This window comes from Rhinolophus sinicus, linkage group LG15 (genome assembly GCF_036562045.2).
Source record: "Rhinolophus sinicus isolate RSC01 linkage group LG15, ASM3656204v1, whole genome shotgun sequence".
In the NCBI taxonomy this organism is placed as follows: Eukaryota; Metazoa; Chordata; class Mammalia; order Chiroptera; family Rhinolophidae; genus Rhinolophus; species Rhinolophus sinicus.
The window spans coordinates 13,175,371-13,194,374 of NC_133764.1; the positions used below are offsets into that span (position 1 = coordinate 13,175,371).

General features: G+C 50.7%; 1 protein-coding gene across 4 annotated transcripts in view; it reads right to left on the minus strand.

Annotated features, from left to right (window-relative positions):
• The window catches only part of SPNS3 (SPNS lysolipid transporter 3, sphingosine-1-phosphate (putative)), a 61,627-nt gene that overhangs the window by 27,772 nt on the left and 14,851 nt on the right, over nt 1-19,004 (minus strand). Inside the window, exons 1-7 of one of the 4 annotated variants that reach the window (XM_074320411.1) lie at nt 14,287-14,410; nt 10,286-10,351; nt 5,379-5,515; nt 4,688-4,839; nt 3,900-3,966; nt 3,050-3,198; nt 2,053-2,205 (exon numbers count right to left, since the gene is read on the minus strand). In XM_074320411.1, the coding sequence (XP_074176512.1) occupies nt 2,053-2,205; nt 3,050-3,198; nt 3,900-3,966; nt 4,688-4,839; nt 5,379-5,515; nt 10,286-10,351; nt 14,287-14,371 (809 nt within the window). In that variant the 5' untranslated portion in view covers nt 14,372-14,410. Of the gene's footprint in view, nt 1-2,052; nt 2,206-3,049; nt 3,199-3,899; nt 3,967-4,687; nt 4,840-5,378; nt 5,516-10,285; nt 10,352-13,720; nt 13,980-14,286; nt 14,411-19,004 lie in introns of those variants that run through there. The other 3 variants (XM_019743782.2, XM_074320410.1, XM_074320412.1) reach the window with 3 other exon arrangements.

Below are 19,004 nucleotides of genomic sequence, written 5' to 3' on the forward strand. Positions count from 1 at the left end.
ACGGAGGGTGTATGAATAGCTGAGGTCTGTGCAGACCTCAGCATGGGGACTTTTTACCACCCCACCCCCCCGTGATAGGCTGAATAATGGCCCCCTAAGATGTCTATGTTCTAATCTCTGGAACCTGTGAATGTTACCTTATATGGCAAAATGTGATTACATTAAGGATCTTGAGATGGGGAGATTATCCTCCATTATTCAGTGGGTCCTAAATGCAATCCCAAGTGTCCTTATAAGAGGGAAACGGAGGGAGATTTTGAGACAGAAGAAGAGAAGCCATGTGTCTGTGGATGTATAACCTGGAGTGATGCATCCACAAGCCAAGCAATACCAGCAGCCACCAGAAGCTGCAAGAGGCAAGAACGGTTTCTCCCATAGAGCCTCCGGAGGGAGTGTGGCCCTGCTGAACTTGATTTTGGCCCAGTGAAACCATTTTGGACTTCTGGTCTCCAGAACGATGAGAAAATACATTTCTGTTGTTTTAAGCTGCCAAGTATGTGGTAAATTGTTGTATCAGCCCTAGGACGCTAATACAAATGCCCATGTCAGTTTCTCCTGCAGGTTCTGTGAAGATGCTGAGTTAAAGAGGCTGAAGCTGACAAAAGAGGACGTGACTTGCCCAGGAATACACAGCCAGTTAGTACCTGAGGTGGAATAGCGTCCTGTTTTTCCCCCCACTTTTTAAGCTGCTGTGGGGCTTTTAGGACTCAGTCTTTGCCGCCAGGGAGATAACAATCTAGCAGTGGCACCAAGACAAACATGGCAGTCTCATTCGATGCCTTAATTCATTCACTCACTGGATGCTTTCCCTGAGCTGAGCACCCACGGTGTGTGTGCCAGGGAGCTACTCCCAGAAGATGGAAAGATATTCATGTTAATTAATAGTCATAGGCAGTCTCCAGAGGCAACAGGACCTGGAGCTTAAGAGCACCAGCTTTGCAGTCAGATGAGTCTGAATCCTGGATGTACTACTTGTTCGCTGTGTGATCTTGGACACGTCACCTAACCTCTCTGATCTTCCATCTCCTCGTTTGTAATACAGGAATAATAGAGTTAATTATTATAAAACCTCAGAGGGTTTTTCATGTAAAATACTAGCTTAGGGCCTGAAATAAAGTTAAAGCTTATGAAGTAACGAGACAAAGGAAGGGGGCTACAGGCATTGAGCATAGCTTAGGCAAAGGCACAGAAAAGTGAGAGGGCATGTAACATTCTGGAAACAATATAAAGCTCTCGTTGGGCATCTAGGACTGAGGGAGAAGGAGGTAGATATGCTGCCAGCAGAGACTTCACTCACCGAAGCCCAGGGAACGTGGAGCTTCAGGGAAGAGCTCAGAGCCCTGAGGAACTCTGAAGAGCCCATGGGCAGGGTCAGAGAGGAGGAGGAGACCGCGGGGGCCTGAAAAGCATCAATCCTAGAGAAGGAGGAAACTAGGATTGAGGGTTTCCAGGAGGAGAAGAAAGCAAGTAAGAGGGGATTGAGGTGTGCCCTCTCCATCAGGACATTGAGCCCCTGAAGAATGGGGTTAGGGGGACAGGGAGTGGGGAGGGAGTGCCTGTATGGCTTTCGCTCTCCACCCCTCCTCACCCTCCCAGCAGCTTTCCCAGACTCTGAGCACCTGAAATGAGGTAGAGAATAAATGAATACATGGGTGAAATCCCTAAGCCAGGTAAGTGATGAGGCCTCCCCGTGCCTCAATTTGCCATCTGTAAAGTGGGATGACCTCACACTATGGGTCCCTCTGAAGGAAAGTTGCCTGAGAGTCCCATCACTCACCCCCACCCCCAAGTTCCTTCTGGACCCCCACCCCCCACCCCAGCAGCCCAGAGAGCACAACGGAGTTGCCTGTGGCCACCAGGGCAGCAGGAGCTCAGCTAGAGCTGGAACCAGCCTCCCTTCTGCCTGCCAGCTGGGTCCCAAGCTCTGGGGTTTTCACAAAGCACCATGTGCCCATAGAAACTGATTTTGGGGGCTCAGGACCTCCTGATGGCTTCCCCACCAAGAGCCCTCTGACCTGGGCCAGTTGCTGAGGGCCCCCAGAGGCCCCTCACCTGTCCTCACTGTTACATGGCTGCCGGAAGCAGGGAAGCTGCAGCCCATGTACCACACGGGCCTCGAACAGAAACTTGGGGGCCCAGAAGCCCAGAGCTCCAGTCACAAAGGCCAGGGCTGTCACTCCAAGGGTCGACCACACAAAACTCCGGCTGCAAGAGAAAGTGCCCTGGCTGAAGCCGGGAGAGGGCTGGGACTGCAGGGGCCTGTCTGCTCCCCTTCCCCCATCTCCTGGGCACTTAGCTTGCCTGGGCACTCAGGGGGGCTCCAGGCTCCAGACCCTCCCTGACATTCCCTAAGAAACCTGCACACCCCGCCTCTATACTTTTGCTCATGCTTTGCCTTCCTCCCTCTTCTTTGCAGGACCAATTCTCCCCATCCTAAAAGGCCCACCTCCAACATCACATTCCCCAGGAAGCTGCCCCTGCTGCCCCCACCTTCCTCTGAGTGCCCTCCACTGGTCCCATGGCTCTGTAACAAAGACAATTGGTTTCTGTCCGTGCCACACATTTCAGTAAGGCCTGGGAGTACAGTTGACTCCTGTCTGCCTCCTCAACCATGCCTGGAACAGAAGATGGATGCTCTCCCATGAGGCTCAGAGAGGTGAGTGATCAACTCCCAGCATCCTCGCAACCAACCCTGAGAAGCAGGCAAGTCTGGCGAATCATGTCCATTGAATGAACGAGGGAAGTGAGGCTCCAAGTCTCAGGTCACTCAGGGATAAGGCAGTGGCAGAGCCAAGGCTGGAGCTCATGCTGCCTTCTTCCCTCCCTCCTTCCCTCCCTCCCAGCCCATATTCTGTCACATCGCCAGGAGAAGGGGGCCTCCTTAGGAGAGAGAGACATCTCAGTTGGCAAGTGGGAGCTCAGAGGAGAAAGAGGGCTGTGAACATTGGACAGTCATGGAGGGCTCCCTGGAGGCAGAGAGGGCGGTCAGTGATGCTGGGGCAAACAGTGGGGTTTTCAGTGACAAGCAGGGAAGAGCAGGGACACTCACTTTCTCCCCAGGTATTTGACGTCCTCACTCCAGCTGCTTCTCAGGCCCCCCATGGCCAACTCCCCCTGCTTCTCAGCAGCTCCCCGGGGCGGGTCTGGAACCAGCACGATAAGCAGGACCAAAGCCACGGCTTCCAGGCAGGGCATTATCTGGGAACAAGAGGGCCCCAGAAGCTCAGGGTCACATGCTCCTGCCACCCAGGAGATCCTGGGGGTGACTGAACTCTGTGGTCCAGGCACTTGGGGCTCTCTGTGCCCTGGGGGGTGAGGGAGGGCAGCTCATCTCCTGGGCACTGGTTATACAGAGCCTGACATACCAGTTTCTCACCCACGAGAGTACAGCCTCTCTGGGAAGTGGGGTCCCCTGAGGAATTGATTTAATATGTATCTGTCCAGTACAGACACTACTCTACTGGATCAGTGAGGCTCCCATAGCTGAGAACCGAGCCCTGATACATGGGCCCTGAGTACTGAGGACTCACTGCCCCTTTTCCCAGCCCATGCCTCCATCTGCCATGCCGGTCTTGCCCATCCCTTGTCTCATTCATCCTCAGGATTCTATAAGGCAGCATGTACTCCCCCATTTTACAGCTAGGCAAGGTGAGTCTCCTAACAGGGAGGTGACTGGCTTCAGGTCACACAGCTAGCAAACCGAGCAGTCAGGATTTGAACCCAGGGCCACGACTTCCACAGTCCATGTTCTGGATGCGGTCCCACATGGCTGAAGCTGCCGACCTCTGAGCACCCCCCATGGCATTGGTTACCGTGCCAAGTGGCTAAGGCCACCGGAGGCTGGAAAGTCCCCACCGGCCCAGGGGAAAGCAGAGGGAAGAAAAGGAAGCAGGACTCACTCGGAGGGCCCAACGCCAGTTCCCAGTCAGCTCCTTCACAGCCGACCCCAGCACGTAGCCCAGACCACTGCAACAGAAGGGCAAGGGGAGTGGGCAGTGAAAGCAGGGTGGTGGGCCCAAGGACCCCAGGCCAGCCTGAGCCAGGATGCCCCCAGCCCAGGGACTTGGCTCTCTGCAGCTCATACCTCTGTCACTGGGAAAACTGAGCCACGTGAGGCCCAGATGTCCACTGCCCTTGGTCAAGTCACCGGTAACCTCTGGCTCCTGGCCCATCCCCAGCCCCACTGTCTGTATTTATGAGGACCCCCCCCCCCTCCGCCCAAGGCTCAGCCCTGCCTGAGTCAGGTGATTTCAGGAAACCTGGGTCAGAGTTCAAGGCTCTAACTACAAGTCCCACTGTGTCCTACCCTGATGTAGGGTACACTGCCCAGCCCTAATACACTTCCCTGCTTCACTTCCCAGAGCTGCAGGCCACGTGGAAGGTCAGAAGGCAGCAGCCCCTGCCCTGTGACTCCAGGAGCAATGCATGGGGTCTATTTCCTACTCGCATGGAGGGAGCATCTTTATTTTCTTTAATCCTCACCACAGCCCATCAGTGTTATTGGCCCCATTTACAGATGAGGAAACTGAGGCTATGAGAGGGAGAGTGACCCAGTAAGGAAGGGGTAGAGTTGGGGTCCATATCCTCCTGGGTTTGATGTCTCCCCCCCAGCCCAGCCCAGCCACTGTTCTGACTCCTTTGGGCCTCAGTTTACCCCCTGGGGAAGTAGATCCAGGGTGATACCAACCTTCCAACAGGAATAAAGATGTAGAAGATGGCCAACACTCGGGTCCGCTGGTCTTTCACGAAGAGGTCGCCCAGGATGGTGGGTGCGATGGTGGAGTAGCTGGCGGTGCCAGTGCCCACGACTCCCCGGGACAGGAAGAAGAGCCAGGAATACTGGGCAAACAGGCACAAGGACCGGGTGAGTTCCCGAAATCACGCACAGGCCGGGGACTCAAGGATTTGTCAGAGGGGCCCAAGGCACCTGATGACACTTGTCCCCAGGAGAGGAAGAGGGGACCTAGCTACAGGTACTTTGCTATCCTTCCAACCCAGGTTCCCCAAATCACACGGGTGCCCCCTGCTGGCGCCTGCAGTGGCCGCCTGATCCCCAAGCCGAGAGAGGCCCTTTTCCTAGGCATCGCTTTTATTCACCAGGTCAGTTCCCCTCACAGTAGCTGTTACCCCATCCCACCCCCACCCCCAGCACAATCAGCGGAAATGAAGCCACTGGCAGCAGCGGGAGGTGAAAGAGAGGAAGGCTTCTGTTAAGAAAGCCTAACGGGAGTCTCTCAGCCCTGGAAGGCAATGCCCCGCCCCCCGGAGCATGGGATGGAGCAGAAGCAGCCCCCACCCCAGCTCTGAAGGGACTGGGTCCAAGGAGGAAGCCGGTGGGGGGAGGTCCCAGGGGCCTGTTCAGGGATAAGAGCACCTACCTGGGGGGAGATGAAGGAGCTGGAGAGGCCTGCTCCTGACCAGAGCAGGATCCCAAAGCTCAGCGTGGCTTTGCGGCTGTGTCGGTCGCCCAGGTAGCCAAACACGGGTGCAGACAGCAGCAGGCAGCCGATGAAGACTGGAGGAGACATGCAAGGGGGAAGTGTGCATCTCCCCACAATGGCAGGTGGGCAGATGGGCCCAGCAGGCCCACAGAGGGGCACCTTGGCAGTGGGTCAAGGCCCAGAGGAGGAAAAAATATGGGGAAGCCCCAGCCCCTCCTTGCACAGAGCCCATCGCCCAGAGTCTGGGGGCTGGGCCCGGGCTCAAATACCAGCTCTGCTATTTTCTCACTGGACTGCCTCGGCTTCCTAACTCCACCCCACCCCCAGGCTGTGTAAAGGTCAGATAGCAGGGAACGTGGAGCCTGGCGTGGAGCTGCCAGTGTTCAGTGCACACCGTACCCTATCTTCACGAGAACGCCTGCCCTCTTTGTGCCTGACGCTGGGACTGGTCTGCTTTTGCTGAGGTTGGGGGATGGCAGGAGGTATGGGAGCCGCCCTGGGCCTGCTCTGCGCAGAGGGGCACAGTTTAGAACGAAAACAGGGATTCCTGGAGGCTTGAAAAGCGTTCGTTTTCCTAAGTAGGTAAAACACTCCCCCGACACTGTCAGTTGTAGGTGTACCATTTAAAAAAGTAAACTCTTAGGCAGTGACGACCGGATTCATGATTATGTTTGCTTTTCTGTGAAGACAAAGCAACTTGCCACGCTTTTGCATGACTACCACAGGGGTAGGTACCCTCACTGTTTCTGTTCCTTAAATAAATCTCCTTATCTCCAGGAAGAGGCTGTGTCAGCTGCTCCGAGTCTGCAGGTGACCAAGGGAAGATCTGGACCCTTCCCACCATGTCCCACCATCCAAGGGCTTTAGGTTTTGGAGCGCCCCGCCCACTGCCTGGGTCTCCATTCGTGGAGCACAGCTGATTGACATTTCCTGAGCTCAGTGACTGGCCAATTCATCCCAGCTCAGGTTCCAGCCCCTCCCACTCCTCTAGTATAGGGTTGAGCCACATGCAATTGAGGAAATGAGGCCAGTTTTGACCTACAAAAATGACAATTTAATATGGTTCGACCTAGTACTCCACAGAGAATGGTCTTTGGTGTCAATAGCATTTATAATTGTAATAGCTACTGCCACAATAGGCCTCCAAAAAGGCTGTATCGATTTACACTTGCATAGAAGCATATGCCAGTACCCTTGTGACACTTGAGAGGATCGATCACTTTATTTTTGTTCATCCAATGGTTGATGAAAAACAAATGGCATCTCGCTCATGTTTTAATCTGCATCGTCCTATTCCCAGGGAAACTGAACATCCTCTGCCCATTTTTCTATTGGGCCCTTTGTTATGTGGAAATAATTTCTCCCAGTCTTTTATCTTTCTTTTAAGAATTTAAAATGTACGTTCTGAGACTAAACTACCTACCTGGGCTCACATCCTGACTCCATCAGCTTCCTGACTGTGACTGTGGGGAGGGGGGGGCAAATTCCTTAATTCGCCAGTTCTCCTTTCATCAACTATACAATGAGATACCAACAGTACTTGCCTCATAAGATTAAATAAAATAAAGCATATGAAAAGCAGTGACTCGCTTTATGTAAATGCCTAATAAATGTTACCTATTATTATTACTAATTGCATTTACAGTTTCAATCACCATCATGGAAGAGTTTTGCCTTGATGTAGTCAAGTTTATAATCTTCCTCTAGGGAGGTTGTTTCGTGTCTTGTTAATGCACACCTTTTTAACCCAAAGCTTATAAAAATATTTCCCCAACCCTTCCAATATTTTTATGAGATTACAGGACATAAACACCTTAAACCTGCAGACGTCCTGGTACGGAGAGACCTGCCCTCCAGGGGAAGGCAGACACTCCTTCCTCCCTTCCTAGCATCTCCAATTCAAATTATTTCTGTGACGAGGTGGGAGTAATTAAGGCGCATGGAGCTAAGAGAAGGACTCTAAAGGCATCTGGATTTGAATCCCAGCTCTGTCGCTCATCAGCTGTGTGACTTTCAGCAAGCCCCATAGCCGGTCTGAGCCTCAGGTTCGGCATTCTTAAAATGGGCATCATAATAATAATAATAATAATACCTGACTCATGGGATTGTCGTGAAGATTAAATGAGTTAATATTATAAAGCACTTAGAATCACGTGCCTGGCATGTGATAAGGACCACATCAGTGTTAGTTTTAAATGTTATTATTAATCAATTAACTAACACCAGAAGCCTCTCTCCCATTGGGGTGGAGGGTGGGGTCCTAACCACTGCTTCCTCCCCACCCATCCTTTATCTCATTTTTATAGCTTGACCAAGCCCGCTCTTAGTCATCAGTTTCCTCCATTCTGCAGCCCTGTGGACAGACAGTAGGGTGGGTCCTTGGGCCATTGCATTGTGGCTCAGGAAGGTGAAAAGACTCACCTGAGGTCATCAGACCTTCAGCTCCACTGCCCTTCCCACACACCTTTTGGGCTGCTTTTTCAGAGATGACTCTTCCCTTCACCCACTCCCAAAATCACACACTCCCACACACAACCCCACAACACGCTCACACATACACATATACATGTTCAAATTCTACCCTCACCCTCCCCACCACTCTATCCCGCCTCCCTCTCCCGTACATGAAGCAGGGCCTGGTTCACAACATCCAGGACTCACCTTTCCTTGGCCTATAGCTTAGTAATAGATCATCGCCCTGCCGGCTTGAGTTCGGAATGTCCCCTCCCACCCAGTTCTCTGTTTTAAAAAATTACCCTGAAACTTATGATCAATACCCTTAGGCTTATTGATCACAAGATCAATAGTCTAGCATTCTTTCCAGGCTACTCCCATCATTGTTCCTGGGTTGCTGATGCCACCAGAGAGCCACGTTGCCAGAGGGAAGGCTCCGTGCAGACCCCCGGAAACTTTACGTACCTTTAGAGAAACGCCCAGATTTTCACAGGTCTGAGAACGTGAAGGCAGTTTTTGGAGGCGTTCACCCGCTGCCTTCGCAGACCACCAGTGCTCTGATAATAAACACTTATTCGATGACCCAACAACTCCTGTGTCGGTCCAGCGGCTGAGCGGCGCAGGTAGCACAAGCCCCGGGCTCTGGTTTCATACACACAAACTCCTCTGTCCATCGCATCTCACTAACCAGGAGCCTTGTAGTAATAACCAGGTTCACCCAGGGAAGGAAAATATTGACTCCACTACCATTATCTGTTTTATCTAGAAGGTTGTGGGCATTGGATGGAGATGGTTTCACGTTGGCTACAGTTAGGACTGGAAGATCAGCCCCAGCGTCGGCCTCAGCCCGGAGAGGACCAAGTGGGAGACCCATGGTCTAAAAGTAGGGCTCTGCTAACTCTTTAGCTTGATGCTTCTTAAAGAAGTTTACAGAACTATGCACCCCTTCATGCATTTTCAGATGACACTTTTATCATAAATTTAAATAGTCACAAAGAATGTGATTGCTCTTGGGGCTGCAGATGGAGTTTATTCAGCTTACGGGAAAGGCCCGCCACAGAGTCTAATAAGCAAATCCAGTCCTTATTGGCCAAATCTATCGGACAAATCAGACTGGTTGTCTTTAAGAAAGACATTAAAATGTTGGGTTTTTTATTCATGGAAATAAATGTGCTGACACCCATTCTAAATCGTAGATACATAGCAGACTGTCACCCCCCGCCCCCCCCCAGGGGACAGATAAGGCTTGGCGCCTTGCCATGGATTTGTGGCCTGGAAACAAACATCCCCACTGGATTTCTACTGACACTCTTGTCTGCTCTGCTCCCAGGGAGTCCCCAGCTAAAGCCACGCATCCACAAGGGGTCCCTCTGTCTGGCACCCTGGAGGTTTTTACACCACAGAGCAGTGTACCATAGTAAAACTCAGTATAGGGGAGAGGTGTACTTTCCTGCTTAAAATGGTAGATGCGTGATTATTAAAAGGGAGGTAAGAAAGGAGAACTAGAGGCCTGTTCTCAGGCAGATCCATTTTCGGAAAGAAACACACTGGCTTGAGGATCTCTCAAATGGGTTCTCTCAAAGCTCTGCTCATATAACTCCTGAAAAGTTTTTATGTCTCCGCTGGGGTCCCCATACCCCCAGTTCGAGGGCCTTGTTCTAAAGTGTTGAGATAGTAGACTGTTAGGAAGAGGTACCACACATGTGCTAGATACTGGCCGGGTGTGTGCTCACACATGTATCCTGTATTATGGTAGTGTGTGCACACATATGGGTGTGCATGTATGTGTATGTGTGTCACCATCCAGGTACCCATGGGGGAAAATTTCATGCCTCATGACCCCCTTGTAATAGGACATGTGACTGCTCCCCACTGCTGGACTTTAGGCCCGTGTGGGCCCAGACCCCACCTGATCCCATGTTGGGGGGCAGGTATCTCTGTCTGTCTGTGTCCTGGCAGTCAGATTTTTCAAGTCCACAAGAAGAAAGCTGGCATCAGGATTTCTCAACCCCATCCAATTTCTGGTACCCAGCTGAGCTGAACAAACGTGAAGGGGGTGAGGGACCAACTCCACAGCCGTGATCAGAAGCTTAGGAGCCCTTTCCAGCCCCAGCTCCTTCTGCTCTGTCCGCAGCACGCACACTCAAACTGGAAGGAGCTGTCCAAACCCGAGGTCTCAGCCCATGTCATCTCCTTCTCCTACCCAGACTGTCCCTCACACCCACTGCCACCATCCTCAGTGCCCTTTCCTCTGCCAGGGGACTTAGTGGAGCTCAGCCTGGCCCCCATTGCCCAGCAGCTAAAGCTCGTCACAGAACAGGATCCACCAAAAGACCCCACACCAGCATGAGCTCAGGGCCCCAGTTCCAGGGCTGGGACTTGCTCCTTACCTGTCTGAAGCAAACCAGCATGGCTGTCACTGATCTGAAAAAACTTCTGTACATCCAGCAGCACTCCTGTGGACAGACAGACAGCACTCAGGAAATGGGAAGTAGCTCACTGTAAAGGCAACTACCCCCTCATTTGGGACTGGGCCACAGCTGAAGAGCACAGCACGGGGCGTGGCTCCCGGGCCCACTGTTCTCTCCCCCGCTCCCCCACACATATACAATCTCTCTCTCTCTCCCCTTCTCTGAGGGCAGCAGGCACGCAGAGAAACACTCATGAAACTCACGCAGAAACACCCCCCCCAAAAGCACCGACTTAGATACACACATTCACACACAGCGTGCACTCCCAGGCAGACATCGTCATGTGCACACACACACACACACACACACACGCAGATCCACGTACAAACAGACAGACAGGAATGCCTAGAGAAATATACTCGCAGAGGCACAGATACATATGAATACACACAGGAGACTGCATTCACAGGGGTGTAAGCCCAGTCTCATACACCCGGACAGACACACACATATACACTGAGATATACACATAAAGACACACCAACAGGCAGGCACGCGTATGCTTATGTTCGGGGCTGCCCTTCACATCATAATCAAAGTGACTGGCAGCTTCCTGTGGCTGCACAGAGCACAGCCATTCACTTAGACTACAGAGCCCTGGGATTCTGCAACACAGCATCTTTGCTCATGTGCAAACTCCAGATATTCACAGACATGCATGAGCATGCACATGCAAAGGCATATGTTCCCTGGCATGCACATGTGCACACACGAGCATGTTCTTCCCGAGGCGTGAACATGCAGACATGAGAGTGCACATGAGAGCTTCGGAGACAGGTCCCACATAGTTTTGACCTTCGTCCCACCTCCCTGAGAGTGGCAGGCTCTTGTTCCTCACCAGCTAGGTCTCTGAAGCCACTCCCAGATCTTGCGAGGCCATAAGCAAGGTGCAGTGGGCACTCAGCCTAATGCAGAGAGGAAGCAGGCCCCCAGACACCAGGCTCTGTTCCCTGAGATTCCTTCTGCCCCTTGGTGTATTTCAGAAGAGTTAATCAGGGTCTGACGCACCTGCTTATCTGAGCTATGCGGTTCTGGCCCCATCATTATTAAAAAGAACCATCATCATTGTCACTGAATTATGAGATAGCTGAGAGCCAGGCCCTGAGCTGGACATTAGCAGCTATTTCCCTAAGAAGTGGGGTCTATCACTGTCCCCATTATACAGATGAGAAAACAGAGGCTCCAGCCAGCCACAGTTGTACAGCTAGCAATGGGAGCTGGGACTACAATCCCTGCCAGAGGGAGCCAGCTCTCCCACCCAGTGTCACAGAGGGGAGCAAAAGCCCCCTGGGGCCCTGCAGAAATGCCCACACAGTAGGGAAGAAAGTCCTCTATCCACACCTCCAAGACTTGCCAGCAGGTGAGGAAGAATCAAAGCACAAGTGAAACAAAGTAAGAGATTTTTGTTTCGATGTTTACTTTGGGCCCAACTGCCACAGCATCCAGGTACACCAACTTATAAGTCTTTCCTTCCCTTTTAATATGTTTCAATTACACAAATAAGACATATTCTTTGGGGAGAAAACTAGACAAGCAGATAAGCAAAGTTAATAGCTAAACAAAAATTCTCTCTAATCACACTCATCGTCCATGTTTAGGAATGGGGACTCACACCCTTGTTAGGTCTGTTCCTGGGCTCCTCCCAGCCTGTGGTGCTCCAGGGGCTTGGGCCCTGCCTCGTTTTCTACCTTGAAGCTGTCACTCTGGCCTCCCAAAGAGCTGCTTCCCATGGCAGAATTCTAGTTGCCAGGAGACTTGCCTGTGTTCTCAGCTTGGTTTCACTTCTCTAGGTCCCCTCCATCCCAATAACAGCCTTGCTTCTCACACAGCCAGAGGAAGTCCCAACAGGGAAGGGGCCTCAGGCAGCAGGGTCTGACAGCCCAGCCAAAGTGGAGGTGAGAACAGGCACCCCGGGCTGTGGGGCTCAAAGAGCTCTGTCCCCATGACTGTCTGCTTCCTGCCATCCCTTTTTCTTCGTGCCCACGTCCCACACTCCAGCTCAGGCCCCCTGAGCTTTGGCCTAATCCATTGCACCAGCCTCTAACTGATCTCGCTGTTTTGCTTTACCTCCATCAGGGCCTCCAATCTGATTATAGTTCCCCAACTTAAAAACACTTTCCATGGCTCGGCATGGCTTCAGCAGAACGTCCAAGCTCCTAGCCTGACACCCAAGAAGCCCACAATCTGGCCCCAAACCCCCTTTGAGAATGATTTTCTGCTTTCTCCCGCCTCCCCATACTGGATTAGAGCATGCACTTTCACCCCACGTGCCCTGGCTCATGCTGACCCCTCTCTCTGAATGCCCTCGCCTCACCCCCATTCCCCACCTTGCCAATGTTCTCAGCCTTCAAGATCCAAACCAAATACCCCCTCTTCTGTGCATTCTACCAGATCCCTCAGTCATTGGTCCTGGGGCTGCTCAGCGGATGTTCACCCCACCCTATCCTGTATTAGAGCGTCTCGTACATGTGTTCTGTGTCCCTCTGAGCTCCTCAAAGGTAGACACTGAGGCTGGGCCGTCTGCAACCTCTGAGTCCCACTCATTCCACAGCTGCTCTCTGGTGTGCCAAGCTGGTAGCTGATGATTCAATGTCCTGGCCTCAGGGACGCCCAGCAGCTACAGGTGCCCCCTCTGAACTCCCCAGGCCAGTTGGTGCCTCCCTCATCTGGCTGCATTTCATTGCCTTCGGAGTCTTACTAATGAGCTTCTCCCTCTGCTCAATGAGATGGTCACTCCCAAGTTCAGGAGCTCCAAGACTGACATCCCCTCCTCTGGGTTCCCAAGGCCCCCCCAGAGGGTACTGCCTATATTCAGGGCTCAGTCGATCTTGAATGAATCAGTGATAACGAGAGAAAAGAAGGTTGAATCTTGAATGAATGAATGAATGATGAATGAATGAATGAGTGAGTGACAAGAAGACAGAGGAGGTTGAGCCCTGGGGCCTACAGGAAGGAAGGAAGAATGTGCAAGGTTTGCACGCAGCCTGCAGTCCCAGAAACACCGAGCAAGCTGCTTCTTGCTTGGGAGCTGGGCCAGGCTGCCCTGTCCTCCACAAGCTCACTCCTGGGTCCCACCCTGAAACCCCAGGCCTGTGCCTGAAGGCCCAGTCCTCCCTGCTGTCCGCACACCCGCCCAGCATAGCACTCCCACACCTGTGTGCACACTCTTAGTTTGGGGCTGGACTGGGAACCGGATTGCCCCTCCTGCATTCAGGCACGAGGACATCAGGGTTATGCTCCACAAGCAGAAAGAGAGCTGGTCGGGAGTCCTCCATGGCTACGCAGTGCTGGCTGGCGGCCTGGCAGCCGGTGGGTGGACGGGCCGGGGCTGCCTGATGCCTGCCCCTTCCTCACCTGCGATGATGAACCAGTTCATGTAGTTCAGGAGGTTGGTGTAGCAGAGCACTGCGGCAGCCACATACGCTCTCCAGCGGGGCAGGCTCCAGGGGGCGGGCATGGTGGGAGGGGGGCACTGACCTGAGCCCGAGTTCCCAGAGTGCCCACCTGACCCCAGGGGCCAGCCCTGAGGCCCCTCTGGTGCAGGGTCCCGGCTCTCCGCGGACATGCCCCCGACCTTGTCAGCCTGCAGCTCCCGTCTGGGAGGGGTATGGCAGCGAAGACCCAGCAGCTCTGCACCCAGTTACTTCCTGTGGGCTCCTAGCCTCCCAACCTCAAAGCAGTTGCCCTAACTGATGAGCATCTTATCACAGGTTCCTGTGCCCACCGCAGACTCGCTGGTGAGATTTCACCATCCCCAGCCTCCAAGGCCTGCCAGAGGGGAAGAGGGCTCCTGCCCCCTCAACCCGGGGTGACTGGACACTATGAGCCCCTTGATCTAGCCTGCGACTGCAGTGGTTTCTGTGAGCAAGAGAAGCTTCTCAGGATAGGAAATGAGATGAGTCCCCCAGAGTCCTGCTTACTGTGAGAGGATCTGGCTGTCCACAGGAGAGGGACTTGAACCCAGGTCAAATCAGGAAGGTTGGGTGTTGGCCAGAAGAGCAGCATTGGCCAGAGCAGGACTGGACTGGAAGTGAAGGCAACACCTGCTCCTGTCTAATACCCCCTGTGGAGAAACAAAGATGGCAGAGAGGCTGCCTACAGGAAGACAGCCTCTGGGCAAAACTCATCAGTGGATTAAAAAAATCTAAGGGAAAATTTCTGATGAGGGGCAAGATATTGGCATCGTCTTGAAGTGTCTCTTTACAGATTGCTTATTAATAACAAGGGAGGGGAAGGGTAACTATACAGAAGAAGAATCAGGCAACATCTTGGCCAAAGGATTAAAATAACATCATTGACGAGGGGTGGTGGGCATTGTGTGTCTCCACATGAGGCCGTGAGCAGGATACAACATTGCCCGGCAGGACTCCCACCAGGCACGCATGACCCAAATCTAACCATGACGAAACATCAAACAAACCCAAATTGAGGGACATGACTTTCTAAACAGACTTTATTTTTTAGAGCGGTTTTAGGTTCACAGCAAAATTGAGCAGAAGTTCAGAGATTTCCCATACGCCTCCTGACCCAACATGCACAGCTTCCCTCACTGTCAACATGCCCCACCAGAGAGGGACATGTGTTACAACTGATGAACTTATATGGACACACCATTACCACACAAAGTCCATAGTTTACATTAGGGTTCACACTTGGTTTTGTACATTCTACAGGTTTGGACAAATGTATGACGTTTATTCACCTTTGCAATACTATACAGAGTAGTTTCACTGCCCTAAAAATCCTCCGTGTTCAGCCTACTCGTCCCTCCCTCCCCCTCCCCCTGATCTTTTTACTGTCTCCATAGTTTTGCCTTTTCTAGAACATCATATAGTTGGAATCCGATAGCATGTAACCCTTTCAGATTGGCTTCTTTCACTTATCATATACATTTCAGTTTCTCCATGTCTTTTCATGGCTTGATAGCTCATTTCTTTTTAGCACGGAATAATATTCCATTGTTTAGATGTATCACAGTTTATTTATCCATTCACGGATAGAAGGGCAGCTTGTTTGCTTGCAAGTTTGGGCGATTATAAATAAAGCTGCTATAAACATCCGTATGCAGGTCTTTACATAAGTTTTCAGCTCCTTTGAGTAAATACCAAGGAATGTAATGGCTAGACTAGATGGTAAGAGTATGGAACACTGTTTTTTTAAAGGAACTGTATTATTCAAAAAATTCAAATTAATAAAAGACTAAGAAAGATTGAGGTATTGTGTCAGATTAAAGGAGGTGAAAGAGATGTGATAATTAAGTGCAACATGAGATCCTAGACTGGACCCTATACTGGAAGAGGAAATGCATATTATTGGATCAATTGATAAAATTGGAATGCAGACAGTAGATTAAGAAGAAATAGATCAGTGTCAAGTTTATTGAAGTTTGATAGCTATACCATGGTTATGTAGTGAAATCCTTATACTGAAGTATTTAGGGATAAAGGGCCATCATGGATGCAACTTACTCTTGAATAGTTCTGGAAAAAAATAACACCTAGATATAGTAAGAAAGCACATCGGGCAAAATGTTAATAATAGAGAGATTTGGGTAAAAATGATGCAGGTTTCTTTGTACTATTATTATTTTTCTGTAAGTTGGAAATTATTTCTAATTAAGATAAAGCACAAAATAACAAACAATACAATTAAAGATGAGCAACGGACTTGAATGGGTAATTCTCCAAAGAAGATATAAAAATGGACAACGTGTATATGAAAATATGCTCCATATCACTAGTCACTAAAGAAATGCCAATCAAAACCACAGTGAGCTACCACTTTATACCCACTATGATGGCTAGAGTAAAAATTAACAAAAAACAGAAAATAACAAATGTTGGTAAGGATGTGGAGAAATTGGAGCCCTCATACATTGCTGGTAGGAATGTAAAATAGTTCCGCCACTGTGGAAAATGAGACCGAGGTCTCTCATAGGTCAAACACAGAATTATCATATGACCCAGCAATTCTACTTCTAGGTATATACCCAAAAGAATTGAAAACAGGGACTCAAACAAATACATGTACATGAATTTTCATAGCAGCACTATTCACAACAGCCAAAAGGTAGAAACAACTTATATACCCATCAACTGATAAATAAATAAACAAAATGTGGTGTATACATGTGATGGAATATCATCCAGCCATAAAAAGGAAGGAGGTCCTGATTCATGCTACAGCGTGGCTGACCCTTAAAAACATGCTGAGTTAAAGAAACTAGACACAAAAGGTCACATATTTTATGATTCCATTTATATGAAACATCCCAAATAGTTAAGTCCGTAGAAAAGAAAGCAGACGAGTGATTTGCAAGAGATGAGAGGAAGAGGAGATGCGATGCTCAGTGGTCTCCTTTGGGAGTGATAAAAATGTTTTGGAACTAGACAGAGGTGATGATTGCACAAGATTGTGACTCTACTAAATTGCATGCTTTAAAATGTTTACAATTGTATGTGAATTTCACCTCAATTTTTTAAAAACATTAAAGCAAACAACCAAAACAACCAGTCTGGCGAAATAACAAGAATGTGAACTTTGCCATCTGACAGGCCTGGGTTCAAACTCTGGTTTTGCGTCTTGCTAGTTGTGTGCTTTGGGCAAGTCCCCAACCTCTCTGGGCCTCAGTGCCCTCATGTGTGAAGGAGGGAAGAATATGTGCTTCAGGGGATAATTGTGAGGGGGAACTAAGTGAGTGCTGTGACATTCCCAGCATAGAGCCTGGAAACACTCAATGAGTGCTGACTGTTATTATTGTTGTGATGACGATGGTGGTGATTGGCCCTTGGCCTCTGCCATGCAGTTCAACTAGATACGCCCTGTGGACGGTCTCGGTGAAGCAAAGGGAAGTTCAAAATCAGGCCCTCCAACGTGAGCACATGCAGGCAGTCACGGCTAAGATCCTGTGCGCTGGAGCTGGACTCACCACTCCCACGTCATCTGATCGTAGGCAAATCAACCTCTGTGCCTCAGTTTCCTAATTTATAAAATGGGAGTGATAATAGTACATACCTCATAGGGCTGTTGTGGTTAAATAAGATGATGTTTGAAAAATGCCTAGATCCTTGCCTGGTATTGAGGAAGTGCTATGGGCTTGTTAGATAAAATGGGGTTTTCCGTGGCACATATACGTGCGACTTTGGTCTCAGCCCTGCCCTCAGAGCTGAGGAGTGCCAGGCAGAGTTACATACTGAAGTATGAATGTATTAATATGAACCCAAGCGCACACACATACACACACGCACACTCATATTCATGCAAACTACACAAGAGCGTTGCAACTTGTGAGCACCAAGGTAGAGCGCGCTTCCACCTGGGGGCTACTGCCCTAGACAGGGCTTGTCACAGTCACTCCTTTCCAGGGTCCAGCCCTCACCATGCCAGGCCGGAATGCCGCCCCGCCTCAGCTTTCAGATCCAGGCAGAGACAAGTGAGCAGCTCATGGGGTTAGAATCCTCAGGATTTGTCACATCCGGCAGGCTGGGAGTTGGCCAGGGGGCAGCATCAGAATACAACTAACTGGGCCGGCCGGTGGCTCAGGCATTTGGAGCTCGGTGTTCCGAATGCCAAAGGCTGCCGGTTCGATTCCCACATGGGCCAGTGGGCTCTCAACCACAAGGTTGCCAGTTCAATTCCTCGACTCCCGCAAGGGATGGTGGGCTGCACCCCCTGCAACTAGCAACGGCAACTGGACCTGGAGCTGAGCTGCACCCTCCACAACAGAGATTGAAAGGACAACAACTTGACTTGGAAAAAAGTCCTGGAAATACACACTGTTCCCCAATAAAGTCCTGTTCCCCTTCCTCATTAAAATCTTAAAAGAAGAAGAAGAAGAAGAAGAAGAAGAAGAAGAAGGAGAAGGAGAAGGAGAAGGAGAAGGAGAAGGAGAAGGAGAAGGAGAAGGAGAAGGAGAAGGAGAAGGAGAAGGAGAAGAAGGAGAAGAATACAACCAAGTGCCCTGGACTCCTTGGCTTACAAGTGTGGACTCCCACTAAGGACCTAGGATTTGACCCCCAGAGAGGTTCCAGATGAAGAGGCTTTGCCCAGAGGCATCTTGGGAGTAAAGCTGAACAACATCAAGTCCCAGGAGCAGGCCAGCAGGGGGCGACACGGAGTCATGGATGATCAGGTAGGAAAGCCTAGGTTCCAGTACGGTGAGGACACTTTCCCTCTCTGGACCTCAGCTTCCCTCTTTGAACATTGATGGTCATGGTGCTGGAGGAATTGGATGGTCCTAGAAGGTGCACTCTGTTTCGCAGTGTGTGTATGTCTGTCTCTCAGCTCAGCTGCAGGCTCCTGTGAGGGACCCAGGAAGTAGATGCTATTCATTTCTTCAGGCGTTAACTAGGCAGATGCTGCTGCCTTCTGACCTTCCACATGGGAGCCAGGACCCAAGAGTCCTGCTTTTCAAAGAACAGAAAAATTTCCATATGGACATTGACAGGATACAGTTTGTGAGGAAGAAAAGCATGGACTGGTGAAGACAACTTTGTGCATGATCTGGAGTCCCCAGTTACCGAGGACACAGGAAGGGGATGGGTCACCCCCATGCTGGCTGCAAATCCTTCACCATGGGTGGCAGCCCCTTCCCAGACACAGCAAGAAACACGATGTCTGACACTGCAGAGTTTGTGTT